This window comes from Cebidichthys violaceus, unplaced genomic scaffold (assembly GCF_023349555.1).
Source record: "Cebidichthys violaceus isolate CVI_PGR_0920_01 unplaced genomic scaffold, fCebVio1.0.p SCAF_4, whole genome shotgun sequence".
Classification (NCBI taxonomy): Eukaryota; Metazoa; Chordata; class Actinopteri; order Perciformes; family Stichaeidae; genus Cebidichthys; species Cebidichthys violaceus.
The window spans coordinates 8,495,985-8,521,344 of record NW_027176594.1 but is presented as its reverse complement, the minus strand read 5'-3'; the positions used below and the strand labels follow the sequence as shown (position 1 = coordinate 8,521,344).

At 38.1% G+C, this 25,360-nt stretch overlaps 2 protein-coding genes across 2 annotated transcripts; one reads left to right on the top strand and one right to left on the bottom strand.

The window, feature by feature from the left end:
- Positions 1-3,333: 3,333 nt before the first annotated feature.
- On the top strand, positions 3,334-4,404 carry LOC137885134 (5-hydroxytryptamine receptor 4). The gene has a single exon (XM_068727286.1). It carries the CDS (start codon positions 3,334-3,336, stop codon positions 4,402-4,404), a length of 1,071 nt encoding a protein of 356 aa, XP_068583387.1.
- Positions 4,405-7,858: 3,454 nt separating this feature from the next.
- Positions 7,859-15,495, bottom strand: adra1d (adrenoceptor alpha 1D). Its single transcript, XM_068727153.1, has 2 exons — positions 14,528-15,495; positions 7,859-9,140 (listed from the first exon to the last, which is right to left on the bottom strand). The coding sequence occupies exons 1-2, from the start codon at positions 15,480-15,482 to the stop codon at positions 8,590-8,592; spliced, it is 1,506 nt and encodes a 501-aa protein (XP_068583254.1). The 5' UTR covers positions 15,483-15,495; the 3' UTR covers positions 7,859-8,589.
- Positions 15,496-25,360: the final 9,865 nt, after the last annotated feature.

The window sequence follows — 25,360 nt, the reverse complement described above, 5'->3', positions numbered from 1 at the left end:
CTTGAATTCAAAAAACATTTTAAATGCTAACTTCTATAACCAAGCTAATTCTTAGTAATTGAGCTGTTCTTCGTAGAATCAGATGGAAGAATCCTTTTGACAGTCCTACCATCATACTAATAGTATTGCATTTTCCTGTATTACTGCATTGCAAAAGATGTAACCATCTATTATCCATGACAAAACTAAGAGATGGCCATTATTTTTAATTAAATATGTTACTGTATTGTCACTATTACCAGGCACTTTTTATTATTCACTAAATTATATTTGTATAAGCTTGACAGTAAGACATTACGTACAGTAAGCTTTTGCACTAAAATTGTACTAATTACTGTCTACTGGCAGTGTAAATCACAATTGACAAAAATAACATTATTTCGTGGTCAATGAGCAAAAAGAGGTATTGTACCATAATAACAGATTCTAATACAACTCTATTATTGTTGCAGATGGAACTGGCAAAGTAAAGGACATGTCTACATGCTTTTATTAAATAAATGATTAGTATGCCAACAGCCTCTATGTAAGATACACAGATAGACAGCCAGGTTAGGTGACAATACAGAAGTCTAAAGTTCTGTCAATTTTAAAAATGCAATGTGTGTAGAGAGAGAGAGAGAGAGAGAGAGAGAGAGAGAGAGGTTCCACGCAAACAAGTCTACAAGCCCTGCTGTCACGATTGGGTTTTGGCCTCTGTGTTCCTGTGTCTCTGTGTCTCTGGGTACATCCCAAGTCTCTTAATTGCATCCCCGTTTCATTCACTCGTCTGTTTCTGATGACGGCGGCCGCTGATCACAGCTGTGATCAGCTTTAACAGCTGGAGAGACTTTTGAGAAGTGTGTGTTTGTTCACATGATCACTGTACTTAATAGAAACTAATAATACTAAAAACTAATAGAGACACACTAATCATCACTAGAGGTGTTTTCTCTGTTACCTCTTTAATAAAACAGTGTCCTGTTTATAAGCACAGGATCGATTTCTACGGCAGAATGCATTTGTCATATTTATGACTTATTTGCATCTGTGCATTTTGAAATTGTGACTGTGACGTCATTATTAAATAACCCAGAATATGATTATGGTTTCTCTTAAATGATAAAACTCATCAAACCACACACTCAGGAATGATCACTTGCTTGTGGTCCTTTTGTTGTTCGGTCTACAATGAACACATATTTAAACTAATCAAATATAAAGCTTGAGTTTAATCTGCGATCCGTCTTCGCTGTTTATATGTTAAAAAAAATCGTATCAGTCCGATCGGCTGCAGCATCCAATCACATAACTGATGAGATGAGGGGGCGTGTCCGCCGTTAAAACATTTCCTGGAAGACCGTTCTCGTGGGTCCTCGCTCATGGCTTCGCCAAGATTTTGCCTCGATCCTCGCTCCTGCGAGCTAATTAAGAACTTTGGGACGGCCGTCAATATGGCGGAGCAGAACAACTTCCGGTTCAAGCGAGGATCGAGGAGCGAGGAAATGACAATTGTGGCCAAATCCCAATGTCCCCCCTTACGGACTCACGGACTTTGAGGCGCGCCCTAGTCCGTGAGGGTCTAGGGTTGTCCCACTGTCAAATCTTTAAGTGTTTGAGGGCTCTCTGGCAGACATTTTGAGCCCTTTATGAACCCTTTCTGTAAGTCAGCATGGTATGCTGACTTAGCCTAAGGGAATTACCCACAAGTCATAGCAAACACGGGGTAACCAGTAGACGCATGGAGACGTAAAAAAAAGAGGACGGCTCACAAGTGTTCAGCCTGTCTTATTATATTTACTCAGAAACATTAAATTAAATTTAGGGTTAAAGATGGAACAAAAAATAAACTTGAAATCAGAGGACATTTATTTATTTATTCATCAAATATTTAATTTTTTCATCGAAGATGTTTTGACAAAAACAAGTAAATAGATTATATGAAATTACCTCCCATCTTGAGAGAGAGCCTGAAGACGTTCAAATCAGGAAGTACAAAATATAAATTAAATACACACAATTATACATCTTATTTTTTGTCGTTTTCATGGTATTAAGTCCTTGAGGGTTCAGGGCTTAGGGTTTAAGGAGGACATTGGGATTTGGCCTAAGAGATTTGAGATGTACCCTCTGTCTGCGTAGCTCCGCCCCTGATTTCCTCCTGGCTCCCTCCTGTGTCTCTGTCTGAGTGTGTTTCCTGATTGCCCTCATTCACTACACCTGTGCCCAATCACCAACCCCTCACATATAAACTCCCCTGCTTCCCTCTGCGCCATGTTCCAGCATTTGTTCCTCCTCGTCGTGTTTCCAGTATCTCCAGAGTTTTCCTTCGTCTTGTCCTATGGTTTGTGACTTTGCCTTTTTTTTCGTTTGTGACTTTGCCTTTTTCAGTTTGGATTTTTGCCCGCTCCCAGTCGGAGTTGTTTTCAGTTTCTTTGTTTGACTACCTACTGGAGCCAAATAAAATACCTTATTTTTAAATTCACCTCGTGTCCTGTGTCTGTGTCTGCGCCTGAGTCTCTGATCTGCCCAAGAAGCGTAACACCTGCAGAAATCTACATTTTCACTCCGCATCACTTTCCCATCACCACTGCACTGTCCCTGTAGTGTTCATTAAAATCTGTTCATATTAGTTAGCTGAAACATCTGCTTCCTGTTCAGTCAACTTGCACTGACAATGTAATACTACTCTGTCTGTTCTTTATCGTCATATGTATTCTGTTGTGTGATATATTGTAATTTGCAATGTTTTATTCCAGAGGAGCAAAATACGTAGTTGTTCCCAGAGGCAAACACACCTGTGAAATTAAATGAATGACTAATATTCTCAAAGAATTACAATAATGTATGAGATGCATGTAACAAGCAGGGTTCAAATTCCTAAATGTCTTTGTAAGAAAATGTGTCAAGTTCCACTTCAACTGACCTAATGACTCGTATGAAAATGTTCTGCCTGCTCAAGCTCTGCAATGTATTATCTGACTTTCTTAGTTAAGAAGACGCATGCAAAAAGTAATATATTATTTTCCTCATTTTATATATAGGTATGTGTTGATGAAAAAAACATCTGGTTTTACACTCAACACCCAGCAAAGGGATGGCATTTTAGATAAGCCAATTACACCAGAACCGGTGCTTTTCAGGCCCACAGTCTTTTGTGATTCCTATGTCGAACTTAAGTTTACAGTTTAGAGATTAACTAATGAGAAGTTACCATGGAGCAGCATTTGGGAGAAACCTAACAGAATCCTGGGTGGCTTGTCAATGTTTTCACAGTTGATGTGCTATGGAGTAGTGTGACCAAAACACTCATTAACAACTGTATCTGTGTGTTTTGACAGGCTTGATTTGACCATGGATAACAGCAGTTTGGGATTGCTCGGAGATGTTAACACATCTCTTCAGATCGAATTGGAATCCTGTATTACACAGAGGAACCAGGTCTCACGCATTTTCCTGTATGCCTTCCTCTCTGTTGGCATCGTCTGCACAGTAGTGGGAAACTTACTTGTGGTGTTGTCCATCGCCTACTTCAAGCAGTTGCAGTCACCCACAAACTCCTTTGTCATGTCCCTGGCAGTGGCTGACTGCCTTGTTGGCCTGGTAGTGATGCCGTATAGTATGATTCGAACCGTGGAGGGATGCTGGTACTTTGATGTCCTATTTTGTCAGCTGCACTCTAGCCTAGATGTCATGCTCTGCACTGCCTCTATATTCCATCTCAGTTGCATTGCCTTTGACCGCTACTATGCTGTCTGCAACCCGCTAGTTTACTCTTTAAAGATGTCCCGCAGTCGGGTAGCTCTCCTTATTGTTATATGTTGGGCTGTTCCTACGCTCATCTCCTTTGGCCCCATAATGCTAGATCTACATATTGCTGGTGTGGACATCCTGCTTCCCAAAGATGTATGTGTGTTTTTGGTCAATCGCATTTATGCTGTCATGGCTTCTTTGGTAGCCTTTTACTTGCCGATGGCTATCATGCTAATTGCCTACTGGAAGATCTTCAAAGCTGCCAAACGGCAAGCCAGGCAGATCACTGCCATGGAAAGCCAGATGGCTGCTGGAGTTGGCAAAGACTCAAGCAAGAAACGAAGACACCGAAACACAATGAAGAGGGAAAGAAAGGCAGCAAAAACTTTGGGTATCATCATGGGAGTTTTCCTGATCTTCTGGATGCCCTTTTTTACAGTCAACATTGTGGACCCGTTTATTGAATACAGCACGGAGGTGGTTGTCTGGGATACATTTTTATGGCTAGGATATATCAACTCATCTCTAAATCCCTTCCTGTATGGGTTCTTCAACCGTTCCTTCCGTAGGGCATTCCTGATGTTCATCGGCTGCAGGGTATGTCTGCCTGGATCCTCCCCTGGGATGGAGCTGTCGCACACAAGGAAAGAGGCAAATGAACGTGCAGATTAATCTTAAAATAAAGATAGTATCTGTACATTTTGTGTATGTAGGCATACAACAGACATGGCTATATTTTTGTAAATCAATGTCACTTTTTAATTTGGTAAAACCAAGTTTTTTTTGTCAACATAATGGGAAATTAGTTTAAATCGGGAGGAATATTATTTCTAGTACAAGAAATATCAGTGACGTGGAACTGCCACCAACTATAAGTAGTTAAGATAGTTAAGAACTGTTGATAATGTATAAAGCTACAATGAAGACTGTGGCATATTTTGAAAATATTATCCTTGATCCTTTTGAAAAAGTTTCAAAAGGATTTTGAAAAAGTTTCAAAAGGATCTAGGAGATTAGGAGGATCATAGAATATTGAATTCTCTGGAACTAAAAAGAAAAAGGGCAAAGGTTTGGAAAATGTGCAAGACTTGAAGAGGCCACATCAAAGGGGTTGATGAAGCGTCACCATGATGACACAACAAAGCTTTACATCTCAGGTAAACACCTTATTGATACTTAAAATGAGAGCCACCAGGCATATATTTTGACAATTGACATTTAGACTTGAAGTATCATCACCTAACCTGGCTGTATTACAGAGGTTGATATTAATATATGTATAATACATATACAATACAATTTCAAAGAGATGATTATTCATTTGTATTATGATTGTTCTTTTAATGTCATTACTAAAAATGTGTATACCGTGATTTGGAACTCTTTCAGAGGGATCGAAAACCACTGTGGTCAAGCTGATCAGAACAGGAATGTCAGGTCTTCCGACAACTGTAGGACAATAAAAACACCCTCGTAAAAACCTGCAGATACAGAATAAAGGTGCACAAGTTTGAAGGTAAGTGTGCAAAATACAATGAAAGGCAAAGTACAGATTTGACTGTACCTCTCATATTTACTCTGGAAATCTGTGTAATATACATATATATATGTGTCAGTTATTTTATAGAAGGGTGAATCAAAACCAATTAGAAAGAGTACTGTTAATTGCTTCTCTAGATTAAAAAAAAAATATATATATATGCTGAAATGTTGCATGCTTGACAAATGAGCAGTTCTCTGCCTTGGGTGATTCAGTGTTGACATAGCTTTTTATGGTATGAAAACAGCTCATACTCTAATAAACCAATGGATTATTTAAATTTAAATATAGATATTTGGCTAACTTCAATGATGAAGTGCCCCATGGGTGCCCCATCCAATTGCGCTTTTTGAGGTGAGAGTAAGGTGAAATTACAAAAATAGGCTTGCCTTGTACTTGTAGTTTTCTATTTTTTTAAATGAGGTTGTCTCTTGATTGTTCTTCTGAAATGATTGCTGTCTGAGAAAGGATTGACTGAATTCAGGAGTTGCAGCACAGTTTAGCAACACTAAAAAAATAAAATATATCAGAAAGTAATAGTAGACCTCAAGATGTTGTGACAAAATGGCAGGTGGTACACAGTATGCATGCCTGTGTATGTGTGCTCTCAGGTTTCTGTTATTTTATCATGACACATTTAAAAAAGAGTACACTATATAAGACAGTATAAAAAAATCATTATTTATTCTTAAATCAACATTTAGCATTAAGTTGGAATTCAAAGTTTGTCACGAAATAACTACAAATTGCATCTGCAATGATTAATCTCTAAGGTGTTTACACTTAAGTAAATCTACATGCTTATTTTAGAAATATGAACCAAATGTGTCCCATTTATTACTTGCAACATGTTGCTCTTCTAATCTTAAATCTGGATTATGTTGTGGTATAATGACACACAATGCCTCCTGTACAGCACAAAAGGTCTATGAACATTGAGTAAAAAATTAATAGTTTATTTTGCACAAACTATGAATTCATTAATATCCAAAATGTAAATGTGAAAAACAAGTTTATGGTAGTTTATTTAAAGATTTTTAGGATATTGTGTTAACAATTTGGTGTGGGGCTAATGTATTTACCTTGGTGAGTTGCTTCACAATATTGTACATGAGATGAAGACCACCATTATTAGTACAATGGAATAACATACTTGACACCAACCCACGTACATTTTTAGGAACACAGCAGCATAACAAATACTGGATGCTAAGTTGGTGAGATGTTGTTCAGTGCTTGCAAATCAGTGTTTGGTGACATTTTAAACTGAAAAAACAATATTTCTTTTCAGGTTTAACACTTTTTTTTTAACAATTCTGCTCTGAGAAGTGCTGCACTGTCATGGTGGACGCTAATCAGAGGGACGTGTTTTTGGTCTTGTTAGAGCAAGAATCTCCTCCTCCCTTCCTCTCTCTCTCATTCACTCTTTAGAATGAGTCTTACAGTATATTTTCCAAAAACCTCATTTAGTGTGTAACTATAGTTATTTCTCTTCTTTTTTTTGGTGTGAGAGTCAGCCCCGTGGATCTATGTTTCGTCCTTCAGGGAAGTCTCAGTTTTGCTCTTCACACTGTAATAATAGAGTTGCTCTAAGATGAAGGCAGACTAATTTGGCTAAAATGCTAAAAGCAAAAAAAAGTTTAGCTTAAAGGCTGAAGAGGAAACCAACCTAACCCCAGGATATCTCAGATAGAGCTAATTGCTAATGCAAGAATCCATGATAACATTGCGTCAGCTGTCAAAAAACAAGTGACTCAATTTGTGGTTTAACATTGCTGTAAAGTGAACAACAAGAGTATGACGTTTTTGGAAGACCTGGCAAATCCTTGTAAGGATATATATTAGTTTCTGCTATTGCCTCTTCTTTTAATTTATAATCTAATCCTGCAAGGCACAGAGATAGTGCCCAGAATGCATTGTCATACTCAAAATAAAGTCAAAGACCAGATAGCTTTGTACAAGTGATAAACTTAGATGTTTATTTGCATTACTGCATTACATACTGCATTTGTATACTTTATGAGGTGTCTCCCGATAATAACTTTCTTCTATTTTCTTTCATCACTTTCTTTCTCTTCATGGAGCTTTTGTTCTCTGTAATTTATGTTCATGATTACAGATTTTAAAAAGTATAGATTTAGCTGTTTGACTTTCCCCTAGGTAAAAAAAAGAACATTTGAATAAACTCATGGTGGAATGAGGATAATAACAGAAAGCAATTGAGATGTATTAGGCTTGATAGTCTCTCTCTCTCTCTCTCTCTCTCTCTCTCTCTCTCTCTCTCTCTCTCTCTCTCTCTCTCTCTTTTACATTGCCTGGAGCTCAAGCCTTATGTGAATGTTGTCACTCTCTTTGAATTTCTAAAATGTGTGGGTCATGAGATTCCCACTACACATACAGATATTGATTTATTTTCATCAATTTCATTGCTAAAAAAGCACAAGACTTAAAGGTGAAAAGATGCAAGAGGTGAAACAAACAGAACAATAGTGACATCTGCTGGATGAGGCAGATTGTTTAAAAAAAATCAATGGCTCAACTTGTTTTGCTTTTTATTTTATTTGTCATTTATATCTTACGTTAACAAACATAACATTAGAAAGTATCCCTAAAAAAGCATCTTTATCTCACATTAGCACTCACTTGGCAAAGAAATTACAGTTAAGCAGGGTAAGTGGACACATGGATTTTTATTCAAATAAGTGTGCATATCAATGCCAAGTTAACTTATAAATCCAACATTTTGAATAAATACTGTGCAGCATCTTTATTCATTGGCAGACTCTTACCTTTACAATACCTTGTCAAAACCCCAAAAAGTGATGAAATATCATGATTCATTTTGACATATTACTTTTGATTAAACACAAACATTCTCGTAACAACAAAACATGTACTTATAACTCTTATTTTGCTCTGTTAGAGTTTTCAAAATATTTGTTTCAATCCTTTACGTATTGTGTGTTATTTTTTTCTCTGAAATCAGCTGAAATATAAATTTAATATATCTATTTAAAGAAATAAGCGGTAATATAGAGGCTAATGTTAAATGTCTTGCCGAAAGGGCGTATGCGTGTCAACTAGGCTGTGTAATGTCGATGCACAGTGCTTCCAAGTGACAGCAATTACAGTCAAAGAAGTTGGCACCACTGTGTCCACTTAAATGACAAGATTTTTCATCTATATAAATATGATGTGAATGAGGGATTGAGAAAAATGTTTAGTCCTGTTTGGGCTGGGATCAAGCCATTGTTCTCAGTCTGCAGCTTTAATCAAGCTTGAATTCGAAAATGAATAAAAGATTCTCTGGTTGCCCCCTAAATGTCAGTCTCTTTAAGACCATAGCAGTCTGCCAGATCATAGAATTTATAACTGCTTTGCTCACAAGAGTTGTAAATCCCCATAGAGACTGTGTCTACTGTATCCATCCGACCCAATGGAGGTTTAGTTCCTTTTCCTGGCCCTCCCTTGATTTTATTTGACAGATTGTTCACTTTCTCTTTGAGCTGAAAAGAAGATTTTTGCAAAGGTGGAAACAGACTCCATCTCTTGAAACGTAGCGAGGGCCCTTTTCCCTTGTGAAACAAAGAGTTGCCACAGGATTCGTGCACAGCATAGCCGGGCTTACAGTCTCCCCTCTGATCCCTTGTCATTCCCTTGACAGCCGTCCGCCACCTGTGGTCGTAGAAGCGACGCAGGACCCTCTGTCTTTGATGACACTGGCACCTGAGGAGCCGAGTGAATGCCCGCTGAAACTCTTTGCTGGAGCAGGGGTAGATCATGGGGTTGATGCAGCTGTTAAAGTAGCCCAACCAGAAGACCACCTTAAACAATGTTTCTGATGGCTTCAGTGCTGGAAAGAAGGCACCTAAAAGGAGATTGATCCATAAGAAATATTTGTGAGGAAACATACAGGAAATGCACAATACAAGAACAGTAAACTGCTGTCATTGTTCTGTTAAAAATTCAACAACATTTTCATGAGATATATTTCAAAACCAAGACCTGTTGAAGCTCAATGTAGGTACAGTAAGATACGTTATATTATCTTTTATGTATACCAAATGCTATGATAAATAACAGATAAAGATTTTTGGCAAAATGATGCTGCATTTAATTTTGTCAATCTGGACTTTAATCAGTATAAAATATTGCATAAGTAATTTGAATAATTGAATCTTATATCTATTTGACAAAACGTTTGTTTGATTTTTGTATCAATTAGTCCATTTTTAAATAGTTTGTGTTTTTAAGAAATTATATAGGAAAACGAAACCTGAATCTGAAACAATGCACTATACCATTGTATTATGCTTGTGCTACATATATGTATGTTTCATCCCTTTGACTGTAGGGTATTAACAGCATAATTGTTGTGGTGATTTGTTGTGTACCAGTAGTAATGGGAGACTGTGACATTTTGTGGACTTTTATTCATGGGGACAGATATTTACTGCCCATGTTTCAACCACAACTCATTTTATGAGGCTTTTGCTGGAGTAGAACATGTGAGTTCTTTTGTTATTTGTGCAAAGTACTTGAATCATTTCTTGAGTGATTTTAATTGATTAAAACATTTGTCTTCATTAACCAGACTGCTAACAACATGAAGGGGATATAAATGTTCCTGTGGTGTATGCTTTCTCTGAGGGGATATGGTCTTGTCAGGCGTTAGAATGAGTCAGCACAGAAGCAGTGTAGCTCTACCTGATTCCACATGTAATTATGTCACCACCTTAGCTTGTGCACAGGTTCATTCAAACCATGTCTTTGTCATTAGTGTCTGCATTATGAAAAATCTTGCCATGAACAACATTAAATATTCCAGTTATCAGCTTCTTTTGGGATGATAGAGCATTCAAATTTCAGTTTCCTTTTTAACTGCATAAAGGCATTTAAAAAAATGGATTGAGGCTTTTTAAAGTTCTTCCAAATAACATTACAGAATTGTAACCATTAATTAGATAAAAGTTGTGCGATAAAAGGTCAGTTTTCTTTCTGCTTACTATCAACCCAAGCCCTAGCTGCTTTGCTCATTTTATCATAGTTGCTATGGCAATTTTGGTGTGACATGAAATGACATGCTATTTTTCATGGAAAGCTGCCTTTTCCTATTGCTATTCCTATTGTTGTTCTTTTCTCCCCCTTGAATTTAACATAGTTGTTGACCCTGGACACAGAGGCAACATGTCACAGTGCTAATGTCAAGTCAGCATTGCCTGAACCCAGAAGTCCATTTTCATTTCAAATTTGTTAGTACAATTTAGAAATATACAAAATGTATGTAATTTAAACAATGTTTCATGCTGTTTTGACATCAGCTACCAATAACACACTGAACACTCTGTTGTGCCATTTATTCAAAGACAAAAACGGTATAGTAAAACAGTTCTCTCTCTGACTTGTAACTTTTTCTGCAGCATGGACAATATTCTGTTTAGCTCTGGCTACCTGCCTCTTACTTTGCTTTCCTTTCGTCTTGTCTGTAATTCATTGACTCAACACTGTTAAAGACTAAGATGAATACGTGATTAAAGGGAGTAATGTTATCCACTGATTATTCTAAATTAAATGACATCACCTTAAAAGCAGACAGCAAGTGATTCACCACCGTGACACACTACCACTACACCATGACAACAGATGATATATTTAAGATTTTTGTCCCCAACAAAACACCGGTATAAGACACCGGTACATTTATTGGAGAAAGTTAGGTAATGTTGAATGAAGAGCAACAAAGTATGCGTAAGGAGGAGGTCTGGGTGGGTGGAAAGGGTTTAGAGAATAATCTCCTTGACATTTGATGCTTCAAGGATGAAGCTATAGTTCAGTGAACACTTGCATAACCACTGGTATGCATTTATACCAGGGAGTTTTGTTGACCAAATTACATATTGTAATGATTAGCCATGAACTGTAAGTTTACTATTCTTACCTATACTGATGATATTCTATAATGTTCCTATTGTCAACAAATTCCATGAAAAAACTAAAACATACTATGAATTTGTCTTTCAAAACATTCTGCCCCAAGCACAGTTATTCCTACCGAAGACATGCATCTTTAAAAACGTATTATGAATATATTTGTATTATTATTAAAGGCTAAACCATTTCCTCAGGAGTTTTGTTGAGGACTAATTTCAGCTTCAAATTTGCTGTGGTAGTGTTTACAGCAGCAAGAGGTGTATGTGGGATCAACTCAAAATAAATGACAGTGCCCAGGTGCCTCATAATAAAGGAACATGTCACTCAGAGAAACAGTGTGGCCAATTGATGTTTTCTTTTTTTATCGTTTATGGACAACAAAGGAAGTCTCTAGCACAGAGAAATTAGGTTAATCAGGTCACAGGCTACAATACTTGTTGGTCATATCAATTCATTGTTGGTTTTGGTCGTCTCATGGGATTTGTTGACAAATAGAAAAATATTGAATATCATTCATGTTCTTCATGAACAAGTATAATACACACATAATACACACACTCCCTCACCAGTCAGGTGAAAAGTTCCTTTATTTATCAGCTTAGTTAAATACATGGTTTTGGGTTATTTGACATGTGTTCATCATCTAAATGTAGGATCCACTTTTGTTGATTAATACATTTGCTTCATTAAGTATGTTTTCATTCAAATATTTGTTGTATTGTTTCTTGCTTGCTTTGATTTCTAATAATTGATCTCTCCTAGGTCCACTTCCTGGTTGAGGATGGCGCTCTCCTTAACATGTACACATGAATGCCCCTTGCTCCACCAGGTGTTGGTACTGTGGACTGTACCAAACGGGACCTTGGGATGGGGAGGAATCAATGGGTTCATTTTTTATTTTTATTTCAGTCTTAGATAGAATCACTGTAGCTTGACTTGTATGTTTCAAAGTTATTGTATCTTAATGCCTGAATGGAAAGACTGATGTTACTAAAATTCGTACTAGCTTTACTTGTCTGCCTAATTGTACTCTTACTGTTAGCAATGTAGTTTTAACCCGTAAGTATTTAAAGCTTGTTTGAGTTAATCAGCCTTTTTTCTGTGTGCTGGAGATACCGCCTTTGTGTCAGGGAGTATCCTTTATTCTTGTATCAATGCTATTTGTCTTATGTATACTAATTATAAAGTAAGAATCCATAAACCTTTCTTCCTTTACTCTTGTGCTCATTTTGGTTCTCCAAACTTCCCAGTACTGCCGGCTCACATCCTGATCAACAGGGTTTGAAATTTGCTCACCCTAACTCCCAGAAAAAGTAAATTGTATGGGTCCTCATACAGCTCAAAGTAAAAATTTAAATCCATCTAAGCATAACTGAAGTAACAGTATAGAATGCACACCTTTAAAACAAAGAAAGTCAACTATAAACTGTAATGATTGGAAACTTGAAACTTGTATGAATGTGTTCCTTTATGCTGGTTGAATTTATGTCAGCCAAAAATAAAGGAAAAGCAGCAAATTATAAATAGTTGAATAATTCATACTAAAAACTAAAATGTATATTGCCTGTGAGAGAAGTATTTCTAAAAGGCCATTTATTTGTATTCCATCAGTTTCTGGTATTCATGAGTCTGGTGAACTAATATAAGCTAATTGTGTTCGGGTGCTCTCTGGAGCTTCAGATGAGTCAGACTACTCCGTCTAGATTTGCATCATCACAGAGAACGGGCCTGATTGGCACAAGAGGTGCTAAAAGTATGTATGCCTCTCGGCAAAAGGTTATTCATTAATGATATCTCAACAATGTTCCAACATCGATCTCTCTGACTGACTGAAAAAGTGGGTAAGCAGAGCTAAGAATTGTGTCGGATGACTGTTCTACACTCGTCAATCGGTCATGTAGGAAACAAACCTCAACAGAACAGATTATGCCAAATATTGGTCTCTACCATCTACCAGGAAGCAAACATTTTAAACAACCTAATCTCCAAGATAATCATTCCTTTTGGCAGAGCACCCTTTTTGTTTCCCTTTAGAATATATATATTTTTTTTAGCATAGTGCCACACTAAGAATAATGGACTCTGCAGACTTGAGATCCTGGGTGATGTTTCCCAGGTGCAGAGGCTGTGTAATATATTTATACAAATTCTATGAGATTGTGATAGTGTATTGATTTGTAGTCCACTAACAATCAATCTCATTATTGTCATTGATTATATTCAATCACAAGAGGAGATGGAGTATAATATATCCATCTTAGACTTAATTTCTTGCACCCTCTTTCTCCCTGCAAGCTTGACGGCAATTCCATTCAATAAATCTGGAGGTGCAGCAAGAATGAGAGGACTGTATGTGCTACACCTGATAAGACACTGGCCATTTGTTCATAATGGCTTTCACAATCAATTATGTGAAATATGCTAAATTAAAATTCATGAGGCCACCATAAATGTGTGTTGTCAATATAGGCTACTTTCTTAAAGTGCAGCTGTATATGCATGTTGCATACTTCAGTTTGATATATGTAGAATCCATAATGACTTTCATTCATCATCCCCCCTGAAGGGCCTGTCTCATCCAATCAATACTGTGGTATGTTGCTCACATTAACACCTATTCCTAGTCCTCAGTGTAAATAATCTCACAAGTTCAAGACTTCCAGGTAGATTTTAATGTTCAAATTAAACTGTAACCTTCCCCTCCAATGAAGATAATGTCTTTTATGTCTATTATGACTGCTCTGTTAAGAATGTGATATTAGTCATCTGAAAAAAAGGCTTGCACAAAAAATGACAGGCATGAAAACAAGCCACATTTGACCTGAACATTTGACCTGAACTCACCAAATAAAAACAGTGAATGAAATCCAACATGTGCCGTTTTCTATTTTCTCTAATGCCTCAATCTTACTAGTTTATGTTGAAGACTTTCATAAACTGTAGTTTATTGGTTTAATACTGTCAGCAAGTATGTTACGATGTATATATATATATATATATATATATATAGATCTGCGCGATTCTCAGGAGGAGCTGCAGGCTGATAAAGTTTAATCACAAGTGACGCGAATTCATAACTGATCACGTTAAAATGAATTAACTCGAAAATATATCACTGCAAACGATTTACCTCATAATCAGTCCATGTGTTGAATTGTAATTCTAGTTCCTTGAATGTGCTAGAAATGTTAAGAATTAATCAACTGATGTCCTTGACGGAGAACATAGGCTCTACGAAGTTATAACATCCCTTTCTGCATAAGTGCAATAAACGCGCTGGGGAACATTTAATGCTGGACCACATAAGTCATACGACATACATACCCATAGGCAGAAAGAAGAAAAATGGCAGCCAACACAAGATGAACATCCCCACAACGATGGCGAGTGTTTTAGCAGCCTTTTTCTCCCTGGAGAACTTCATCAGCCGAACCGACAGCGAACTTCGAAACGGGTGGTTTTTATTGCTCTTTGAGCTGGTCGGGCGCGCGTCCTCCAGCACGCTGCGACAGTGTATCCGGAGAACCACTTCAATCGACTTATTTCTCTCTCGTTTGACGCCCGCTTCCAGGCTCTTAGTAGTCCTGCGGGCCACCACATAAACCCGAAAGTACATGATGAGAATGACCATGAGCGGGAGGTAGAAGGAGAAGAGAGAGGAGAAGAGCGCGTAGCCGGGCTCCTCTGTGATGCTGCAGATTCTGTCGTCCACAGGCGGCGGTTCCTTCCATCCCAGGAGTGGTCCAACAGAGATGACCGTAGATGATACCCAAACGAGCCCTAAAATAGCTATTGCCTTCTTCTCTGTCATAATAGTCGGGTATTTCAGGCAGTGTTTAACACCTATGTACCGGTCGATGGAGATGACACAGAGGCTGAGGATGGATGCGGTGCAGCAGAGCACATCCACCGCTGCCCAGATGTTACAGAAAACCCGGCCAAACACCCAGCATCCCAGAACCTCTAGAGATGCAGAGAAAGGCAGCACGATTATGCTCAACAGCAGGTCTGCCATGGCTAAGTTGACAATGAAGAAGTTTGTGACCGTCTGCAAATGTTTATTGCATACAACGGACAGGATGACCAAAATGTTCCCAACAATTGCCACCGAAATAAAAACAAAGAGAAGGATCCCAACCCCGACAACCTGCGAGTCCACATTGAAGTTAGGGCATGACGTGATGCTGTCGTTTGGAAATATTTGGTCCAGAACAGATCCATTAAAAGCTTCAGCCAAATAGATCCCATTGCTTTCGTTCCTCGAGTTGGAGTCAGTCATTTTGAAACGCCATAAAGAGAACTTAAGAGTAACTACTAGAGTAAGTTTTCTCAAGAAAGCAATGTGTCGTCAGTCTCTATTTCCAGTGAAACAGTCGTCTTTCGACTCAAGCGACTGATTAAAAAAATAAAAAGACCAAACAAAAGTCCATATGACTGCAGACAAATACATGCATGATTATGAAGCTGTTGTTAAAAAAATGATCTCACTCAAAAAACAATTGAGTCAATAAGAACAAAAACATAAAATGCATTTTTACGCATTTTTTCCTTGCAGTGGTTTTCCATGGTGGCATCCTTTGTTAAAAACTCCCCGATCACAGAGTCGGAGCTGGTACAGCAGGTCTGAACCTACAGCTCCACCCACACGTCACATATTTACTGGTGCGTTCAAAGTCTCCACAATAGAGCAACACTATAAGTATGGGCACGGATTCTACAGTTGTCCTGACACTTTATTTTTATACTTCTTTATTTGGCATGTTTTCATTAACGGGTCATAAGTGTCTAAGCTTGTTGTTTCTATGCATCTATCAGTCTTATAATGCTCTCAAGGAAAACTATCTGAAACAACCTCTCATCCATCCTGCAAATATAAGAAAAAACAGCATCTGTCAGATCATCTTAACAGCCATGGGCACCAACAAGCTAGCTCTGACCACTGGAATAAAAACAAAACAAAAACTGCCTTCTTCATGCAGAGCTATGAAGTCTAACATTGACACTGCAGCTGCCATCCCCAGGCCTTTTGTGCATAGCAGGACAGGTCTGTACAAACCACCAGGGAGCCTGGAGGAGAGAAGAGGTCAAAAGGCAAAGTCACAGAGTGGACAAACAATCCCTGCATGGGAAAACATCAGCCCAGTGTGTTGTTACATACAGCTCCAATGATGGAAATAATTAATTCTACATTTGTAACAAAGTCGTTTTATGTGTGTGTTTGTGTGTGTGAGTTTATTTGTAGGCTACTTTGGTCGATATATCATCCGATCATTCAATTGTTCTAGATGCCTAGCAAATTAAAGAGTCAATTAGGGAACAAGAGCGTTATTGTCTCCCCTCATACTATTCATAGAGCATCACAACATCAGTCTAAACTTTAATGTTTGAAAATAATATCAATGAGGACAAAAAGTGTCATCGGTTAAATGCATGAAACGTTACTTAAAATAATCAGCAGATAAGATTGCGAGCAATAGAGAAACGGTAGGCTACCAAATGAAATGCCAAAAATTAAAAAAACAGTTTTGCGACTACGATTTAGATTTGATTAATGTTTTCTTGTTTATTAGATAACCCATTCAAGAAAACACACATTTCGGTTTTGTAAGATTAAAAAAGGATTAAGATTATATTGATATATGTTTGTTTTTTTGTCGTTGGCTAGATTAAATGGAATAATTAATGGATCGGATGAAATTTTACTCTACTTTACCACTACAAGCAGTTATTGTGTTTCGCTACGTGTTCAAGTCCTGACAAATTGTGTGAGAATGGAAGAGATGAAAGGAGTTTAATCAGCAGCTGCAGCAGAGAAGAAGCTACTGTGTGTTTGCGCGGGCAGAGCTCCAGAGAGGAGACATTCTGCTTTCCGGAAATTATATAAATGTTTTCATTCACAGTTTGAGTTCACAGGCCAGGCCTTGCCATGACTAGCAATGCAATCACAATTAAATTAAGGAGCCCATATGGGTTGCGGTATTAGCATTTTTGTACTTCAGCATAATGTTGCAAAATGTTGTTTATATCTTAATTAATAACTGTTGTAATGCACCACCCACACAGCAACAACATTCCTGACCTTAACAGTCAGGGCACGCTGCATCTGGCTAATATGGTAAATGCTAACATGGTCATGTTAATCCCTGATTTGCAGTGGACTTGCTGAGCGCAGCGGACTGGCTAAAAGGGACGAATACTTCAAGTTGACTTGTTATACAGGAATAGACTGGTTTCATTATGCTTTGAGAATGAACGCGAAGAGAAGAGAAACATGGAGCAGAGTGTGGAGGACCTCGCGGCGCTGTTAAGACAGGTGAGTGCAACAACACACTGCTGACCTCTCCGGATGAGAAAGTCAACAATCGCATAATTGCCAAGCAACGTAGTTGTGTGTGTTAAAACAGTGCAGTCTCTCCTGTGCTGTAAACCTAATATTGTTGCGTTTTTTGTGGAGTTTGTTGTTTGTACATGTCCATGTTATCTGCTGCAGTAATGTTTTATTCTACTGTTTATTCAAAGATAAGTTTCAGGCGCTGTGGTGTCCCTTGCTTGTATTTTTTTTTTTATCCATCATTTTTGTTTAATTATCTGAGTTATGTTTTTTTTGGGGGGTTAATTGTTGTGAGGCTACACTGAGGAAGTCACTTGTATAGTTATATAACTGATAATCAGTTGTTTGCACAGACTACATAGTGCAGAGAGCTCATCTGTTCGTTTGGACATAAGTGGTATTGTTTCTAATGTTATATCACCCCCCCCCCACCCCCCCCCCACCCCCCCCCCCCCCACCCCCATGACCTAATATTACTGTATCCAAGAAGTAAATCCAATTCAAGATTTCCAGAAGACAGTACTATAGTTTCTGCTCATAGTAAACTGCTGTTGCTTACATAATGCTAATTGTTCGCTGCTGATTGTGGTTTGCACATCATCGCTTATTATTTGATTTGAAAAGAAATTCAGGTTGTTTCCTGAGCTCGAGTGTACACATTACAGTTACTTGCATATTCACTTAGAAACCATTCTAGTTACTGAACTAATAAGCAACGTCGCGGGATAGTTAGATATGTTTTATTAAAACCCGTTAAGCCCTAAGCCTTTTTGTAGGCCTCTCCTCGATTTTTGCAACCCATAGTTAAGAGAGTGATTTTCGTCTAAATATAAGGTGTATTTTAATAGTTGTTATAGTGTAGAAAGCTGACACTTGTGAAATTTGTTCTAATTTGTAAATATAAGTATATATGTTACTGGTTAAGAGTACATTAAGATGGAACACAGCACAAATTGAAATTCTTTATCTCCGACTATAAATTAATCCAATTTTGATAAGATATTTTTTTTTAATGTTGTAGTTGAAAGCTTTTATCCTTTCCAGATCATAGCCCAATGGGTTGGAAGTCTCTCTGCACAATGTTTTCTTTGATAAATTGAAGCATTCAAGAGCTAAAGAGATTAGAGTGCAGAGATTTCAGCCGAGGTCAACCAAAATGTCATTTGGTTCCAAGCTGTTCCATTGTAATTTTATATAGTATATAATTATATATTTCACTTCTTTTATGACTAATAGTGTTCAATCTATCATATGCAGAAGTTTGGCATCATTTAGAGAGCCTGGATCCTCTCTGAGCCTGTTTATGTCTGTCATCCATGGGATTTTCTCATCTGGCTTCCACTCCAGGTCTCCTAGCTCAGCCTGTGGTTGGTCGATTTCAGTCAATGGACCCGCCTTAGAAGCGTCTGAGTCCTGGCTATCTAACAAACGCATCGTGATTTTATAGACAGAAGCGTTAGCCAGTAGGGAGTAAAACAGTGGCGCGTCACCTGAATTTGCGCATAACCTCGCCGGCACTCACACCCATCCCCCACACGGTCCCTTTGTTATTGGGCCCTTGTTTCTCCGCGGGGACATTTCAGAGACGCACCGGAAATACGTAGAAATATTGTTGACGGAAATAAGCGGAGATATACAGCAGAACAACGAAAAGGTAAGGAGCTTTGGATGATTTTGAAGGATATTACGCATTGTTTTTCTGGTGTTTGTTTGCTCACAGCCTTGTGAGGGTTTACCGGAGAGGCGATCTGATAGTAGGTCTGCAATCTGGGTCGAATGCTCGTGCTGTTTGATATTTCGGTTGCCTATGCTAACCGTTAGCTTTGTTATGCTAACTCGGAGAAGAGCGACTTATGGCTAGAAATACGTGATTTTGTGATAAATCTTTTATTTGCGTACGTTATTTGTGTAGAATGGTGTTTGGAGTGTGTCAGAGTGTCTTGGATTGTTTGTTTTAAGCAGATTTTGAATTTTTTTTTGAATTTTTTTTGAATTTTTTTCATATTCATTCACGGTAAATGCTACAGCGGACCCGAAATCGGGTCCGTCGGGCTTAAAAGAAGACAAACTTGGGTAAACCTTAACATTCCAAACTATTTTTGGCCACTTCGGGGCAGCAGAGACAAGGCGTGAACACAACACTGATATATCATCACCTTTTTGAGTTGATATGGCAAACTTGGTAATAGGGCTGAACGATGACTATAATAGATTGTGAACGTTTAAAATTACTTCATGATCTGCCTTTCCAGAGAACTCATTAAAATTGCGCTACAGTGCACATTCTATCAGGTGCAGTTCTATGGCTCCAGTGTCTCCCCTGCATACAGCGGCACAGTGCTGCTGCTAAATGATTAGCGCTGCTGCTATATAAAAATATCCCTAAATGCAATAAATTTGCTATCTCTACTTTAAGCAGCCAAAGTCGTGGACAAGCGAGAATTATAGAGCGAACACCCCAAGACATTGTCACCGTTTACTCTTTCCACACATGGAGCAGAGGAGAGACAGGAGAAGGGAAGATAATGTTGTCTGTACTGGCTACAAACAGGCTCTGTGGTGACCAGCACACTAACGTGCTGACAGATTCTGTGTTTTTGTGTTTTTAGCTGAGCTCAACCAGAGACTATTTGGTGTAAACTGATTGGTGATGCTGTTTTGCCCTCCTTGGTCTCCTTGAAGTTTGCTGGAAGTGATGTAATGTGGCCCATTTTACTTTACTTTCTCCTATTTGGGAAATGCATAATAAAAGTGCTTCACTTTTAATCTGATGTTAATTTTTACCTCACAAGTTATAGATGTCAGCACTTCAACCTCATAGCCATGAATTCATTTTATATCTGTTATGCTGAAGGCCAAAACGGCAAACTACTTGGTGCATCTTGGAAGTCTTTTCCCCTTTCATTTGACTGCTTAGCTTAGCACAATGCATGTGATTGACTGACTTAAATGACACTCACTGTTGAAATGCTCATGTAATGCTCTTTTGGTTACTAAGCGATTCTTACAAATGGGCTCATGGTAATACAACACAAGGCTTTCCTAGTCTTTAGCTATGAATTCCCATGAGATTGGTGCATGTTTGATGCTATTCTATAGCATTCCCGACATTTTTTTTATCTTTACTTGTGTGATTGCAAAAGAAAAGTCTGTATCATACACAACCTGCCCGTTAGCTGCATTCCACTCACGCCAGAGGCTTTCGTCCTCTATCAAAATGCCTGGTATTTCCTGTAATAATGTAATGTGATTATTTACAGCAGAGAAGAGAAACACTCAGCCTTCGTGCTCATGTCTTTCTTTTCTTTATAAGCAAATTCTTCCTGAGTCATTTGTCAAAAGTCTGTCGTCTATCTCTTTCTGTGTTTGTGGTTTTAAATGTTTTGAAATTATGTTGTAGGCTGACAAAGAGGAGGAGGGGCGATCTGTTGCCTATACGCATATTTCGGGTGCCAGCCCAGATATTTGCACATCTACCATCTCTATCTCTCTCTCTCTCACACACACACACATATTTCTCATTCTCCCCCCTCAGACTCTCACTATGGTAATATGCCCTTATCTGTGGGCCATCTTATCAGTCCTCGGCAGAGCGCTGGGATTCAGTCGGCCATAAGTCATGTCGAGTTTTGATATCATGTCATATACGACTGTTCAAAGGCTCAAATGACGAAGGTCAAATGGTCAGAAGTTTCTGAAACTGCTTCTTGGTTTGTCACATTTTGTAGTCGGGAAGTCAATTGATCAGCATGTGTTACACTGCCTTTTGGTGTTATTTGGGAAAATTCTCACCATATTATGGCAAAAGCAAGCTCCTTTTTTGCTGTAAATTGGAGCCACTTTGCTTTAAGGTAAACTTGAATTCCTCAAGTTTTACTGTAAACCAGCAGCAACAGCATGTGCCTCTCACCCTCTCTGCATTCAGAAGTGTTGATTTACAACTTGTAACTGTGCATCAAAGGGTGCTCTTGCCAGACAGGGACAATTAGTTGCATTCACTGATTTGCTGTGGAAATTGGTACATTTATCCCACTTTATCAATGCTTGGGCTAATTAATGCCATTACAAAAAGGCACCTATTTTTAGATGGACGGGTTGAAAGAAGAGTGTCATTGGGGTGCATTGCATTATTACCACCTTTTTATCATGAGAATGTCCTCTGACTTTGACAGTACAGACGTTTTGACAATATCTTTACTTTGAACCTTGCAGGCAAGGTCTTTCATATTTATTTTAAGTAGAATAGAGAACTAAAATCTATCCATGTGATTTATACTTGTGTAGTTTGTTTTCATTTTTAGAACAGATGTGAAAATCTTTCAGTTATGCACAATGCTGAATGCTTTTAATGAGGTCATGCATTTTGATTTGCAGGCAAGCTAGGTAAAGGATAAGTGTATTTTTGTGAAACCTAAAATCTTGAAATTAAGATGTTGGAAAACAAAAAAATAGCAAAACATCAAACAAGGAGTTATGGCAGCTGTGGAATGCTGTTGGAATTATGATGGTCAGCTTGGATTGGCATGTTTCAAGATTATTCTGTTTGTTTATGAGTTCTGGAGGCCATGGCACTGGACCTGAGATAGACCAGAGTACCAATGCACACAGGGGAGAATGTGAATCACTTGAAATGATAAGCTTTAAGAATCAGCAATGAGCTACACTGTTTCAGATATTTTCTGGAAACTCACATCACAAATGTGGTCAATTTCAGGCCAATGCAGACAGTATTTAGAATTTGTTCTAAATAATGGCATCATCAAAGCAGGGGCCCCTTTCTTTCTTTGGTTGGATATGGTTTGGAATTATTCGGATGATTCCTGTTTGGATATTTTGGGAAATAACGGATATCAGCAGTGAATCAGCAAATTATATAAGGGAATAGGTCCTAGTTGTGTATCTACCATGTATTTTTATTTCTATTGTTTATTTTTATTAAAAACCCACCAGGACATATATTGTTCATCGTGCCAAAGAAATACCTTTTTAGAAAGCCTTTTCTTTCTCCATAATTTTAGTATGTAGACTAAGACTATATAGCAAACTTATATTTTCACATAAGAACATCAACACTATACTATACAATTTTATGTTTGTACGTAATGTCCATGTAACACCGCACACCTGAGGGGGCAGATGGCAGTGCCTTTTCCAAATGTGGTCACTGATTTATCACAAATCAGTCGATTATTGAAACACATACAAAATAAACTGTGTTTCTACTGAAGACCCCGTTGTTTGGATCAAATCTTCAAGGCACCTGTTGTTGCTCAGACAGGGGATGTGTGGAACTCCATTAAGTCAGTATCTGCTAGCAGTCTGCCTCTCATAGATGTATGTATGTGTGTGTGTGTGTGTGCTTTTTCCTATTCAGACTGAAAAGCACAATATACTATATAATGCATTATGATTTACATGACTGATATAACTGGCCAATGCAACAGGTGTGTGTGTGTGGTGTGCTGATGATACACACCTTAGTGCTGTCAACGAATATTCTAAATTATAATATATATTCTGAAAGTAACAAAATCTGATTTTGGAATATAAAAAAATATATATTAATATATATATATATATATATATATATATATATATATATAACATCATCACTTTCATTAATTGGAAATTAAATGCAACGTTAGGCCAAGCTGAATGAGGAATAGTTCACAGCAACCGTAATGATGGAAGAAAATGCAGCCACAGAGAGAGAGCCCGTGTCTTAACGGCAAGCACTACGTTATGTCATGTAAACAAACCAGGTACCTAAAGCTGTGCGCTCCAGATCAGACTGGAGATGACTTTTGGGTATTGAAATGACATACAACATAGCCAAAAGCAAGCCGAAAACTTTCAGGCAATCTCTGGCGAGCTGCCATCTTATTTAGGTTTTTGTAGTGAAATAAGAAGGTATCCTATAACTAACTTCTCATTTCAACTTCTTGTATCAGACGTTCCTCATCCTTTCAACCGAGTGACGGGTATAAATAGAAACAAGCTGTCTGAAAAAAATTAAGTTCAGAAAAAGATATTCAAAAGTTCGAACCTGTGTAATAAATATTCAAAGGTCATTTTTGGCCAAATTTGACAGCCCCTTACATACAAATGCAGACTGCTACTCCCAGGTTTCCACTGAGAGAGGAGACTTGGGTCTGGACAGTCAGAGATACACAGGTGGGACTTCATCTGTTTACTAGAAACCGGCCATGTAACTTAAATCTACCATCTCAAACAATACAGAAAGAGTTAGAGAAGCAAAATGGCAACTAACATGAGCCTGCAGAGTTTTTGTTGGGTTGGTTACGAGGAAGATGAACTGGGGGAGTAAGCAGTGCTGTCAGGTCATTTGAAATGTTGATTTATGTTTTCCTAAGGTTCTTAAGTAAGGTTTACTTTGGTTTCTTGTTGACAGCATAATGTCAATGTGAGTTCTCGTTTTCTGGAAAATTTCAGATTGCACCATAGTTTGTAAAAATAGATGCAGTTTTCCTAGAAGACTATTTTGTACAGTTGCATGCCCATATTTTTGAAGGCATTGTACATTTGTATTTTCTCTTTTATGGAGCTTAATATGCACCATGGAGTATTGCTGAGTGAGTGAGACTGTGCAAAACAATTCTATTTCGAGGTCAGGACAACACCACGGTTGTCGGATATTCTAAAATGCATACTGATGAAGTTGCCCAGGGATAAGGTGACTCACAGGAGTTGGGACAGAATAAATTATTGCCAAGAATTGTTCCAAGTTTCCACTTGTATATGGACAGTGGTGACATGTCTTTACAAACGGCTGATAAGACCCAGCCAGAAAGACAGGAGCAGAGGAGCAGAATCGTTTGTTGACCGGCGTGGAGAAATGAGCTTCTGGTATGATCAGCATGGCCAGAGCCAGCTATGAGGTCACAGAGGTCCGGACCTTCACTAAAGAGCCCATTTTTCACTCTGCATATAAAAGATGTGAAACCGCTCGAAACTGACAGCTATTATTAAGTTGGCTATATGTCTTCAGTCCAGTCACCATCACAGAGTGTGTGGGGCACTGCAGTGTCTCCAGTGATTGCTCACTTGTGTTCACTGCAACCATTTAACAAACAAAAACTATATGAAAAGCTGAACTACTACGTGGTGGTATATGTGTAGTATAAGATATTGTTGAAAACTATCAACTTTCTGTTTTGCCAGTACTACTCTTTCTGTTTTCTTTAATTCTATTTGATGTTATTTTGGATTTCTACAATTGACGATGATGATTCTCCGATGCATGTCTGACCATGAGTGTCCAGAGGCTACAGTCCAGCTCTCTCCTCTCCATAAAATATTGAGCAGAATTTGACTGGAGTGTTGAGTTGTATGATATCTTTTACAATTTAGGCACTTATGGAATAGTTATGGCTCACTAGCACAAGCATGAATAACACTGCTGGTTTAAATGTTTATAATGAAGTGGATCTACCATGCACTCTACCGGAGATGGTGAAGTTTACATTTGTGTGGACAATAAGCCACACGATGGTGGGATTTATGCCTGATCAGACAAGTTTCAGTTTTATAGGGTAGGTAGATTTTGTTCTTGAAATATTATGACCTTATTCTAACTACTTCGCGACTTCTCAACATTAATTTCATAATATTACAACTTTTTCAGAATATTAAAACCTTATTGTCAACATCTCAGACAACATAGAAATTAGGGAAATATTTGGAATGGGCAGAAACTTTTGAACATGAAGTTCCATTACAGTACAAGTTGTGTTTTCTGTTTTAGTGCACAGATATGGTAAATGTTAATAACTAGTCAATAGATATAGATAACACTTGAACATTCT